Raw genomic sequence first — 14,068 nt, forward strand, 5'->3', positions numbered from 1 at the left:
TTCATGCAAAACTTTTTCTGAAAATGCGTGAGCTTCATGCAGCCTGAACCCAGAGGGAGGGTCTCTCCTCCTCACCGCAGTCGCTCTGAACATCCCCGCCGTGGATTTGTGAGTCAGCACACCTGCGCTGCATGCATCATGCTAGCTATTTCTGGCTCTGCGCTCACGCCTTTTCACCTGGTTCGCCTTCTTCCGAGGGACGTTAGCGCCCGCTCGCTTGGCTCAGAAACGCTGTAGAGCTGCAGGAGTGAGAGAAAATCCAAATACGGCAACTGAACTTACGATTAGAAATCCTCCCGAAAAAAAAAAAAAAAAGACAAAGCGACCTTTCACCCTCACAATTCCACTGGTCTACCGAAAACAAATAGATCTTTCTTCTGAGTCGTCGGCACTCCCGTTTCAAGAGTGATGAGTGTATTAGTCGGGGGAGTTTATTATTACAAGCGTGTAAATGGCAGGCGTTTTAACAATTACCTGTGAAAACAGCTGTGTGAGACAGCCCGGTTGTCTTTCGGCGCCCCGTTTTTAGAGAACTAATTACCAGCAATTGAGTCAAGGTCGCCGCTGTCAGTCACGCTCCCAGGCCCCGCCCCCGTCACTTTCAGAGGTGTTGGTTTAGGAGGCAAACTGAGAGGCTTCAGTTCAGGGCGTCCGCGCGTTTTACCTGAATGATCGCAAAGTTGGATTCAACGCCAGAAAAACCACGAATATTTTCCCTAAATCGAACCGAGAAAACAGATCACAGAACGGAACCACTTTAACTTTTACTTATTATGTTATTTATTAGTCAACAACTATGAAAGTTAAAAAAAGCAACATGTCGATGGTCCAAACTGTCATGAATGAACAGAAAAGAATGTCAATGTAAAACTCAACTTTTTACAAGTTTTTTTCGTTACTTTTTTGTACATTCTCAGTTTTTTTTTCTCTCTCATTAGGTTGAAGATCTTTACTTTTTTCAGACTACCAGAAGAAACAATTACAAGTAATTCCATGCAATGGAAGCGAACGCACTGGACGCGGAAGCGCCACACGCACGGAGTTTGTGATCGCCTCCAATGTTATTAACCTTTCTGACTGCCCGCACACAACGCGCATAGGAGCGCAGCGCGCCCGCTCCGCTTCCTTCTATTTTTCACGCGAGCGCCGAGAGCTCCTTGGCAACGCGCGCGCTCTGAACCAGGGCCAGTGCACGCCATTGAAATGTACGCACAGGGGGCTGGTAGAACGGCGAAGGGATTTGATTGGTTTCTTAAGAGCGGTCCGCGCGATACGATTGGTCGGAGTTTTTACACTCCTGTGGCCGCTACAGTGGTCAGATTTTTTCCGCACTTTTTTCTGTCCACATAATGAATTGACTTCTCCCAGGGGACAGGGAGCATTTCAGTATGACAAAAAGTGCTTTTGGACAACATCGTCTACCCTAGCTTTAATGTTTGGATAATTCTCTATTTACTTAACAATTAATGATAGGAAGAGTACACGTAAAACAGATTTTTAAATTCTTCCAAATTTCAATAGGTAATATCAAAGAATGTGTTTAATTTTAACACCAACCCCATTCTAATGGCACAAAACGCAGCAAAAAGTCTAAAAACATCTATGATTGTTGCATTTTGCAGCCATTTGCATGAATGTTTTTACAAACTCATGACTTTGAGACCAGATTTAAAACAACCAGGTAGCATCACCGATATCTCAGCGTTGCTTTGTGAAATCTATTCCATCATTTCGTTGAAAGTTTTCTCATTTCGCTCGGCGGTTCGGCGGGCCGGACTGGAGCGTCCTGCGGGACAGTTTTTGTCGATGATTATGATTTGAATCAAACTCTGTGGTGAAACGTGTTGCACAGAGAAAGCAGAAACACGTTCATCTCACAATAAAAAGAGTCGCTTCCTCACATATGAAGTACTGACGCTCGTTATTGACTAAAGATTTCAGATGTGGCGTTGCTCCGCGAGGCTCCTGGGGCGCCGCTGTCCTCCGCCGCGGTGCTGAACGCCGCCTCTCCTCCGGATCACAGCCTCCTCTCTATAATCAGGACCGCTCTATTGTTCTCCTGTGACCGAGCAGGTTTGATGTGCAACACTCGATCAAGCTCAATAAACCCAAACCGCCGTGGACGTTTTCACCCATCCGGGAGACTTTGCAGGATTTTTTACTTTTTTTTTTTTTTTTTCTTCCCTTCCCCCTCTAGACCGGCTCACACCCCACTTCCATTAACGGGAAGAGATTACACATTCAGATGAAAATGCACCGAGGAACAGGGGATGATTCCGCACGGTGCGATATTACAAGTGGGTGATAATAAAAGGAACAACTTCTTATTATGATTTAGAGCCGTGAAGCAAAATGTTACAATAAAAACCTTTTCTTTTTTTGCTGAAGGAGGGGAGTGCAGACTCCTCAAGCCGTTAGACACACGCACACACACACACACACACACACACACGCAGGCAGACAGAAGGGCCCTGGTCTGCGCTCGGTGCCTGCAGTGAGGAGAGGTGGTGTGACTGAGACGGAGACCCAGTTGTGTCACTTTATAGCAGTTCAGCTGGATCTCGCTCGCCCTTCCTCTCTCTCTCGCTCTCACCCAAAACCTGTCAGAATGTGCCGTCAAACCCTTCCTCCCCTCCGACTCATCTGCCTCGCTTTCCCCCCGCTGGGGTTACAACAGCACGAGGGGCTAATATTAGCCCTTTACGTGAAGTCGGACCTGAGCGGCGAGCTTCAGCTGCCGGCCGCCGCCGCCGCCACGAGGAAGAGGAGCGACAAGACGCCATGACCTGATTTCCAAAACTCACGTGAAAACAGTCCTGTCTGGATGAACAGGGCTGTCCCGATGATGATTGTAAGGAGGAGAAATTTCAGAAAAGTATCGCAAATGTTCAGAGAAACAATAAGAAGTTGCGCAAAAAGTTTAGAAAACTGAAAGGTCTTCAGTATGAGAGCCCGACATGAAGCCGGTGGGCTAATTTCTTCAGAGCGGCGGACGCGACAGAACACTGAGACCCTAGGATCGTCGTGAGAACACTGGCTTTAGCCTCACAGCAAAAAAACATCCATAATGCAGCAGCTATAGGAGACGGTTTGGGGATGTTTCGCTGTATTTGGCACCGGAAGGTTTCATTAAAACTGTCTTTATGTTGAGATTGTGCAAATTTTCTGGAGTCATTATTTGGTTTTGGGAAAATTGAGACATTTGCATGAAGTATACTGTCCAAATAAAACTGGAGATCAAGTTTTGGATCATGTGGAAATTAATGTAAATATATAAATAATTCAAAATATGACCTGCAAATTAAAGAATAAAACATAGAAACATATTCCTCCTCTGGAATGTCAACTTTACTTTAATTATTTTTTTGAAGATAAATAACTCAGCAGCTACAGGGAAAGGACTGAAAAATGTAAAATATATTACAATTAAGTTTTAAAAAAGGTCTCATTCATGTAAAAGTAGTTCTTTTATAACAGAGTTCATGCAAATTTAAACCTGAAATGAACCTTCTGAGGACTAAAATACCAGAAGTATTTTTACCAGAAGTAAAAAAAGCAACAAACAAATAACTTCATTCAGGACTTATTGTAAATGTTTGAGAAGCTAAAACAGCAACAAGTCTGAGCTCAACGAAGCTAAAGTTCACTCATCGAAAACTTAATGCAGAAATAACAACATCTCCTAAAACCAATATCTCACGCCAAAAGAGCGCAATAGTAACAGATATAGTTTGAATTGAATAAAACTTTAAAACAAAAATCAAACATCAGAATGTGAAGCAGATTTTTTCCATTCAGTCAGTTTTTCAGAAGATTTCAGTTTAACGAGATGAATCATGAAGTTCTCCGATTCTCAGAGCGGTCCCTGAACGCCTCACACTGAGATGTGCAAAAATGTTTCTTACTACAAATCACCTTTCATACTATGGATTTAGTGTAAAGACAGAAAGCTCCTTCCTTCATCAGTGCTTCTGATCCATACTGTACTTCTGTTTTGTCCCTTCTACCACATGTATCAGAAAAAGTGTGTGTTTGCATCCAGACTGAAGGCGACGGTCCTCGGGTCTCCGGGGGGGGGGGGGGTTCTGCACTTTCATTTTACATTTATTCGTGGTTGCTGCATGTTTGTGGTGTGGAACACACTCGGAGAAGAGGTGCCTCAGCTCAGTTTACCTGCGTGACGTTTCAGATGATTGACGGAACCTGAATCCGTATCGGCGGACCTCCGTCCCGCTCAGACACCCAAAATAACTCTGACGAATCCCAGACGGATTCGGCTAAGTGGAGCCCGGCGTAGCCTACAGTACGGCTAGTCAGGCCTCCTCCTCCTCCTCCTTTGACTAACAGATCTCCCCAGCGTGCTAAAAATACCTGGTGAACGGGGGCCGAGGAGATGCTGATGAAACCGCCTCTCTGACACCGTCCCACTGCAATCCATCTCCCGCCGCCTGCCAGCCAGCATATGTTTGCAATTGGCTCCCCCCAACAACCCCCATTGCCTCTGCACCCGCTCCGCCCCTCCCTGACTGGTCCCCAGTTGCCGGTTCAGATCCCCTCCACCCCCCCACAGCATCCACACTATTCCCCATCCTTCCTCCCCCCTGTCCCCGTCTCTCTCTCTCTCTCTCTCTCTCTCTCTCTCTCTCTCTCTCTCCCTCGGCCACCGTCCCAGTCTGCAGGTCTGGTCTTTCAAAACCAGTGCAGTTATCAATCACTGAGGCAGCACAGTCAAGTCGGACCCAACGACACACACACACACACACACACACACACACACACACTTACACACACGTCCTCTCTTTCTCCACTTTCTTTCCCCTCTGCCTTTCATCTCTCTCTCTCTCTGTCATCCCGTCTCCCTCTCTCTCTCTCTCCCGTCCTCCGTCCTCTGCCTCCTCTCCGTCTTCCACTCGCCCAAATTTGTTCCACTTAATAAGCCCTCCCCAATGACCTTGTGCTAATTAAGCTGCACTGTGTTGGAAATATGATGGTTAATTAATGATGAGATAAATTCTGTCTGCAGGACTGTCAGAAAAATGATGACACCGTGTTTTACAGGTTTAAATAGAACAAACCTTGTGGCTGTCCTCCCTCTCGCTGCGCGTGCGGGGAGGACTCAGTGTACTGCCAGTGTGTGTGTGTGTGTGTGTGTGTGTGTGTGTGTGTGTGTGTGTGTGTGTGTGTGTGTATGTGAGTGCGTGTGTGTCTGCACATATTTTAATGTGTGTGAAGGAATGCAATAAAACCGGCGAGAGAAAACACACGATGAAAGACTGACACTCTCGTGGCGGTTTGGAAAGTGTGTGTGTGAACATGAACAGTACTTATATTACTGATATCACTCTGTATTTATGATGCACGCTTACCTGCAGGGCCTGAACGTGTGTGTGTGTGTGTGTGCGTGTGTGAGTGCAATAAAATAATATGTAATCGACTGGAGTGTCGGCTAAATGCAAGTAACACACAGACTCCTTACAGCTGCAGCCGTGACCAGCCAGTGTGTGTGTGTGTGTGTATGTGTGTGTGTGTGTGTGTGTTGTGACCTTGGCTTTGTTGACACATTCTGTGGAAAAAGGCAATGAGCATGAAAAAACAACCCCAAAAAAAAAAAAGGAGAAAAAAAAAGGAATGCAGGAATAAATGCAGATTTTTAATTGGCCGGTCAATTAAATGCAGGCGTCGTCCTTGTTGTTTCAAAAAGTGCTAAAACGCTTTTCAACTAAATTTGGTGCTTTTCAAAGTTTTCCACTGAAAGTGTGTTTGCTTTTCCTCAGATGAGCGGGGGAGTAAACGAGCTGGATGTGCTGGAGGGGGCAGAGGGGCCAATGTTCTGCAGGAGCTTCGCACTGAGCTGCAGCCACCGCAACGGTTCAGGTTCCATCCTGCCTTTATCAACGCAAAGATGCAACCTCTTTTTTTTTTTTACTTAATTATTCACTTTTTTTTTGGTTTCCAGGATCCTTGAAAATGAAGTAATTACTCTCTAATCATTGAGTTTCTCATTTTTTTGTTGGTCAGAAATCATAAAAAAAACTGTATTTAGAAATTAAAGAATAATCCAATGTGACTTTTACAAATGATAACCAAGTTATCATTTATCATATGTGACTAATTTATAAAAATAAGCTTGAATTTCATCATATTTTGGCTAAAAACTTCACACATTAAATAATATTAGATGTGCAGTGACTTCATTATATCTTCATTTGTTGAATTCCTTAACGGCGTTTCTTGCAAAATCAGATGCAAAATGCAAAATTCCAGATTTTAAATCATTCGGCAGATCAGACCTGCTGACTGAAAGTTCCCGTGTGTGAGATATGAGACGCCACATCAACACAGTAACACTGAACAGTCACCTGGCATTAAAGTGAGAGGAAAGTGTGCTATTTTATTCCCTCCTCTGCCACTTATATTATTTGTAATCTTAGGTTTAGATTATATTCTAACAATCAGGATCTGTGTCCTCATCAGTCAGTATTTGCAGTTTCAAGCTTCTGTATTTCCTGTACATGTTGAACTACTGACAATAACTTCTCTGGACTAAACAAGAACACAGAACCACTAAAACTGTGCCCTAAATGAGAGACTAAAAGTCACACAAATGAATTAAATGATGCCAAATGAAAACGCAAAGGATAAATTCAGACTTTGAAAGTCATTTTTAGAGGTGTTGAGGTGACGCTGGGGTCACCAGAGAAGAGTCGTCCACAACAACAGAACACAGTAAAGCAGTCATATGTATTTCTGTAACACCATAATCACAGATTTCTTCATGTTACGTCACAACGCGGTAAACTTTTATCTCACATTCACCTGCTTTTTAATGAAGTAAACTAAATTTTCCAAAGGTTACAGGTTTGATTTGGCAATGCTTTTAAGTCTTCAGTTAATGCAAAGAAAGTTACGGATGTGATCTCCTCTCATGAGTGCATCACACCTTCAATCTATTTACTTTTTTTACTGTGTTGAAGAAAAAGAGAAGAAGACGACTGGCAGCTGCCAGAGCTGCAGCTCCAGGATCTTTTCCTGCCTTGTTTTGCTGTAATTCCTTCGCTCCTCCGCCTCTAATGGGCGTGAACCGAGCGCACGGCGGGTGCCAGGGGTCGCGGGTTCAAGTGGCGACGAGCGGCGGGCTGTGGTTATGGCGAGCAGTGTGATGTTACTCAGCTCTGTCAGCGGTTCTGGGATAAATAAAGGTTAGACTAACCAAAAAAAAAAAAAAAAAAAAAAAAATCTGCGGATGAAACGGGGGCCTTGAAGCAGTCGAGGATATGAGGATTTGTTTCCATCTAATCCAGATGAACAGCTGACAGTAGGAATTTGGTTGATAACGTCTGAGAGATGGAGCGGCATCTGGTCGGGCCGCTCACTCCCATATCTGAAGCCACTTGTCATATCTAATACCGCACGTTGTCAAAAGTATCAATTTGGTTGCGCAGTAATGAAAAAGCGGGTCTGTTTCTATTTTAGCGGCCCGGCTGACAGATTGAGAGGTGTTTAACGTCTCATTTTGGCTTGTCAGGGCCGGGCTGGGGGGGCTGGCGGTGGAGGGAGGGGGGGCTTCACAACTTCATCTCCTCATCTTTCTTTCACTCACACACACACTCACACACACACACACACACACACAGGCTGACAGCAGGGCTCTGTTTCTGATAGACAGGGCCAAGCGGGAGACATTACACAAACACGGAAACACACACTCGCACGCACAGACCAAAAAAAAAAAAAAAAAAAGAAATGGTAAAAGAAACATCATTCATCCTTAATTCAAGAGGGAGAGCAGAAAGCAAGATGAGGGAGGGCGCCAGATAAAGTTTGACAGAAAAAAGGGATGCGAGCGAAAGAGGCAGGCAGACAGAATGAGTGAAAGCCATTTAACTCATTAGGGGAAAGGGAGGATCGCAAGTTATATTTAACTGGAAATTTAACTAGTGGGGGATTTTTTTTTTTTTTTTTTTTTTTTTGCTTTTAAAGCTTGCAGACCTCCACGGACGTCATCGCACTTCTTCTCAGGATTCTTTAGAATTAATTGCCCCCCGCATCTCTTCCTTTCGTCTCCGAAAAAAACAAGCTCAGACACTTGACAGTCAGGCTGCAGAATTATTTTTATAAGGATGATTTTTGTTTTTTTTTTTTAAAGCTGAGCTTTTCTGAGAGTCGAAGTCTTTTGAGTGCTCTGCAGTCAATAACATATCTCCCCCAGACTCTGAAAATGTTGCACTCACCTCTCCTTGCGCTGCCCGACTCCATGTTTTCCCAGCAGGTGTGTGCTGAGGTGTTTCTTCATCACGAAGGCCCATCTGAGGAAGACAAGCACACATTAGCTGAAAACAATCAAACTAACCACAGGTGGAAAATTTTAAATAAAACTTTGCTGTGGATTAAAGGAACTATTTTCAAATGATTCTAAGTTGACTTTGTTTTCCTGAGGTGTCGGAGTGTTGGCGTTGCCCTCAAAGCCCGGCAATCCAAGATGTTTTCTGATCAGAAATAAGGTTCCATTGGCACGTTTCAACTGAAAACACATTGTTTTTGTGTTTTCATTTCAGAAAAGTTTTGCGTTTACACGACAGCATTTTGAAAATGACACTAAATAAAGTGTAGTTAACATGCCGGGCCAGCAGGTGGAGCTGTCAGCTGCTTTTACACAGTGAAAGTTTCCTGTTTTCATCTGAAAAAACTCTCATGTCAACAAAGACTGAAGTTTTAACTCTGAGAAGATGTGCTTCGGTGATGTTTGATGATCCTTTTCATCGTTTCAATAACTCGTACATAAAGCTCCGCCACACTGCTCTGAAGTTCTGTTCAAAACGGAAACAGCGAATTAGAAGCTGCAGTCGGACAGAACTGCTGAAAGCACCAGTTCACACTGTTTTCTGACTCAAGGCTGAGATCAACCGTAACGTTACAACTCGTAAAGGAAGTGAGCACTACAGTGACTCTGAAATGTGTGTGGATAGAGTCCAACACTGCCACCTTGTGGTTGGAGGAGGAATCACTATTTTCTTTTTTCTTTGAGATGGAAAAAAGTCGATCTTGAAAAGAAACCGTGAAATATAAACACAGATTTGTTTTTATGGGCAGAGGCGTTAAGGTATTTGTATATTCTTTTTTCTAGAATTAGCATAAAAAATGGGAATTATGCACTTTTTTAATGTATGAAAATGCGATTAATTCCTCCACTGTGATGGCATTCTGTCCCAGTAGAAAACCTATTGATGCAATCAACAATCAAATAATATAAAGTTTCAATATAAAGTCATTTTTTGTTCTTTGTTCTCACAGCCAGCAGTAAAATAAACAGACATACTGTCTTTGCTTTGGTTATTTCTTTTGATAAGTTTTATTTTGAAGAACTCTCGAATGCTTGACCTTTGTTCTGACTTTCCTGGACTTTTTCAGAAAAGTCTTTCGCCATGAAAAAAGGAGCAGATTAACTTTTTGGGTCAAGAATCGTTCTGCTGATCGATGACAGACGAGCCGAGCTGACGAATCTAAATGAGAGAAGAAAAGCCTCTGTAACTACCACCTTTTGGCTCAGAGGCCAGCTTCACGTGCGAGGCCCGAAGCGCACACGTGTGTGTAACGTATGTAGACGACACACACCGAAATACCGAGGCCCTGCTGACTGACAGCGACCGCAACATCCCCGGTTTACCGCGTCTCCAAAACAGCATATGAACACATAATGAAGGGACGACAGCACTAACTACCCTGACATCCAGGCTGCGTCGGCAGTGTTTTCATCCCCCGGCCGTTTCATTTAGCACCCATCACTTCGCATTATTGTGCCACTGAGAGACAATGACCACATCTGAGGGGCCGAACATGGAGCTCCGCGAGAGGAGGCCGAGGCAGCTGAAAGCGACAGTCCTGTGGCTGGCACCGCCGCCGCCGCCGCCTCGTCACGCCCCCCTCCCCCTCCGCCTCCTCCGCCTCCTCCTCCTCCTCCTCCTCCTCCCTGGATGTTTTCACCTCTCCCGCTTCCAAGTAGATCATTATGCCGTTTTCTCCACGGCGATCCCGTCTGCGCCTTTTTCTGAAGTTCTCCTTCTAACTTCATCAGTCAGTCTATCATGAAGCATAATTATTTCACCATTTATGTGGCAGCTTACTGCCCCCACTCCGCCCTGACGTCTGGACACACACACACACACACACACACACACACACACACACACACACACACACACACACACACACACACACGAATGCCAGTGTCCTCAATCCCATCGCCGCCCCGGAGCCCCCGTCCGTCATTGACGGGACCCTCCTTCACAAACTGCCCCGAGGCCCAACTCTAACTAACACCAGCATATAAATATTCAAACATGTTCCACTGTTTCGCCTCGTTATCATCACTCTACATTTCTCTCCATCCGTCCGCCCGTCCACGGCGCTGCCTCGCAGTGGAACTGGGAGCGAGTGTGTGACTGCATCTTGTACACTGAAATCAGGGAGGAGGGGGGGGGGCGGGGGGGCGGACTGGCAAGGATCAAAATGCTGAGCTTTTCTGGCCCCCGTCGGAAACAGCAGCAGCGGCGGCAGCAGATTCTGACTGACGGCATCATCTATAAATAAACAAACAGCATAATTAAGATGTTTCAGAAAGGGAAAAAAAAGGGGAGAAAGGGAGGGACGGGCTGCGAAAGAATTAATCAATACGTTTGAGAGAAAAGCGTGGCCTTGGAACAGTAACGCGTGCCTGTTTAAGTCGTCGTGTTTAGACGTGGAGGAGAAGGAGGGGTAAAAAAAAAAAAAAGAGAGAGGGAGAGAGAGAGAGAGAGAGAGCTTGCAAACATTTCTGTTAATTATGTATTACAGCTGTCCTTCATAAACCTAATTACAGAGTGCTGAAAGGCAACAGGGGCGATTTGCATATGCGCATGAAAGACAAGACATATGCAAAATATGATTTTAATTAGCATTCTTTGATAGCGAGGGGTACAAATCAAACTGGCATGTTGTGAGATTCGCATCTCGCTCCCCCCTCTTTCTTTTTCCTTTCTTTTTCTTTTTTTTTTTAGCCAGTTTATTCTCAGAGTGGCATGAGTGCAAGATGGTTAATGCCCTGTGGAGGCACCTGGCACACACACACACACACACACACACACACACACGCAATTGAGAAACAATGCACAATAACAGCATCCGAAATAAATTGCAAACCGACTACACATACAAATGGTGACGTTTAGCATATTTACAATTAGCTATTCGGCATGCGATTATCAAAAACACAATATTGATAATACGATGATGAAATGCAGGCAACGTACACACTCACACACTCACACACACAACAATAGACTCACACAGACACAGTTACCAATACAGACAAATGGCAGTCCTTACTTACAAACAGACATCCACAAGTAGCTAATCTCTCATGCATACACACACACACACACACACACACACACCAGACAGAGGAAGATCCCATATCTAAATGTTAAAGGGGCAAATCCATTTGTTTAAGGCAGTCTGTAATCAGCCCCCTGCCCTTGGTGTGTGTGCGTCTCCTGCCATCCAGGTCAAGGCCTCAGCTTGTCGTCCCGCTGCCTTGGGCTGCATCATCAGCTCCAACCATCAAGCCTTGATGGTTATTGTAACAAAGGGATACTTTAACATGCCATTCATCCATATCAATTCTCTTCCCCCCCATGAATTGAACTAATAAGGCTGTGCCTCTGCCCTCCAGGGAGGCTCATAATATCCATTGCAGATATGGGGAGCAGAAAAAAAAAAAGAGAAAAGAAAAAGAAAGACGAAGGCTCTGGTGTTTCACGTTCGACTTTCCCTTCAGACTAATCGGCGCGCCACAGCTCGTTAGGTCCGTGACGTGCCGGAGCTTTACCGATAAGCAGGGGAGACACGGCTCAATTACCCACAGTTACAATCTTTCTCTTTTTCCTCCCCTCCCGCCGCCTGACGATGAAGAGATAACATGTCAATATTTGATACAAACAACTTCATTTGCCTAATGGTGTTCCTGGATAGGCCCATCTACAGGTCCGCCAGCAACGGGAGATCTAAGAAAGGGCCTGCAGCCAAACTCGGCTTAGATGTACCGTAGCCCGCGCCCGCCGCACCCCACCACCCCCGCCCGCAAACACACCCGCTCCCAACAGGCACGCACAAGGCATGCTGGGATGGAGGCAGGTCACAGATACTTCAGCAACTTCTGCTGGAGTTTCTTTCAGCTGGTTTATTCACATCGAGTCTCAAAAATAAAGACTGTAGATGAAAGGGTGATGGTGCTCACCCAGAGGTGTCAGGTGAGGGTTTTTTTTTTAAGGAAAAATTAGTTCTTTATATGAATGCTTTGACAGGACTCAGGCTCTTTTTGGTTTCTAAAAGTCGGATCAGAGAGGTGCCACGGTGCCGTTGAGCCGTCCCCGGCATTGTGTCGGGTAAAGAAGTGAAGGAAAAGCCATTATGAGGAGCCACCAGATGCAGGAGCTGCTCGGCCCGACAAACCGGTGGAGGAGGAGCGGGTCCGCTGGGAGGATAAGATGAAAGGGGGCGGTGGGGGTGAGCTCTGAAGTTATGGGACTATGCTTCAGCTCACACACACACACACACACACACATACACACACACTCTGCAGTGGTCCGCTGGGCCCCAAAGAAATGAGTGTGTGCGGGCTCAGCCAGCACTCCTGTGCCAGTCCTAATGATGGCCTCCACCTGCTGCTTTAATGTCACAGCTGGATCGCCCTCCATCCTTCACTGACTCTGACTGCCATCAGCAGCAGGTAGCTCCCCTCTGCACCCTCCACCTCCTCCTCCACCTCACCTTCCTTCATCTCCCCTCGCTGGCTCCTACCCGTCGTCTCCGCGCGACCTCTCGCTCATCCATCTCTCCACTGTACTCCTGCTGTTTCTCGAAGCCATTTCTGACTTTCTGCATTATTGTTTTCTCCTCCCACTACGAGCATTTCCATTTTTAGTGCGCCAAGATGATTAAGGGTTCTATACTTTTCTGAGGTTATCGCAAACAATCAAGCAACGTCGACGTGTACTGCCCCACACACTCGATCGGCATCATGAAACATGAACTAATTCACTCTTCAGTGTGAACAACAACTTGATTTCGCCTTGTTTATTTATTCACTTTTATTTTTATTTTTTTATTTTTCCTCATTTTAGAAACCCGTCCCGGAGAAAGAGAAAAAAAACCTGGAGGTAAGTTGACATGTCTAATCTGAGCAGCTCTGACAGGCAGGTGAACTGACAGAAGAACAGAAACCAACACTTGGCTGACAGCAACCCCGGAGCGCCGAGACAGCTGCCGACGCCTCGCGCAGACACACAAACAGACAGGAACAAGACGTCGGGAGATGAGACATTTATTGACAGACGGAGCGGCTGCCTCCCCGACAAGAGAGACAGACAGGCGCACGTCAAGGGGGAGGCTCGGCCGGGTTTGTGGCAGGCTGAGTTTAATGGATGTTCTACAGGCGGGCCTGCAGCGCCGGGCTGAGGGGGGAAAACACCTAAACGTGGTGTCAAAACTTGCAGATGTGGGGAAGGATGGTGACGGAAGGATGAAGAAAGAGAAGCCAACAGCAGGTGAAGAAGGGAGATATTGGGAATAATGATGGAGCAGCTGGTTAAAGTGGAGCGAGGAGCAGAAGCTGATGCAGTCTGATGGAAGCGAGAGGAAAACCGGCCTCGGTATTGCTCCGGATTATCAGAGATGCAGGGATGGAAACAACAGATAACCTCGCAAAGGGAAACGTGAGTGAAAACTATTTATTCTGCCTCATTTTCAAGTGAAAACACAACTTTTGTTGTGTTTTGGGTGTCCGTTTACATGACAACAGTGCTCAGCAACTTTTTGAAAATGCCACTTTTCTGACACACTGTGCACCATGGGCGTAATAAATACGAATATCCGTGCACTCACCATTGGTAATGTTTATTGAGTATTTTTCTCTGGTTTTATTCTAAAAACAACAGCACTCACTACTGGCCCTACATGAAATCTACATTATTTTCAGCATTTGTACCGTTTCCGTGTGAATATGAAAGTTTTCTGCAACGAAATCGCAAAAACG

General features: G+C 45.4%; 1 protein-coding gene across 1 annotated transcript in view; it reads right to left on the bottom strand.

Moving 5' to 3' along the window:
* znf407 (zinc finger protein 407) overlaps nt 1–14,068 on the bottom strand; it is a 154,287-nt gene that overhangs the window by 79,778 nt on the left and 60,441 nt on the right. Inside the window, exon 5 of the mRNA XM_030102230.1 lies at nt 8,232–8,306. Coding sequence (XP_029958090.1) covers nt 8,232–8,306 — 75 coding nt within the window. The remainder of the gene's footprint in view (nt 1–8,231; nt 8,307–14,068) is intronic.

This window comes from Salarias fasciatus, chromosome 11 (assembly GCF_902148845.1).
Source record: "Salarias fasciatus chromosome 11, fSalaFa1.1, whole genome shotgun sequence".
NCBI lineage: Eukaryota > Metazoa > Chordata > Actinopteri > Blenniiformes > Blenniidae > Salarias > Salarias fasciatus.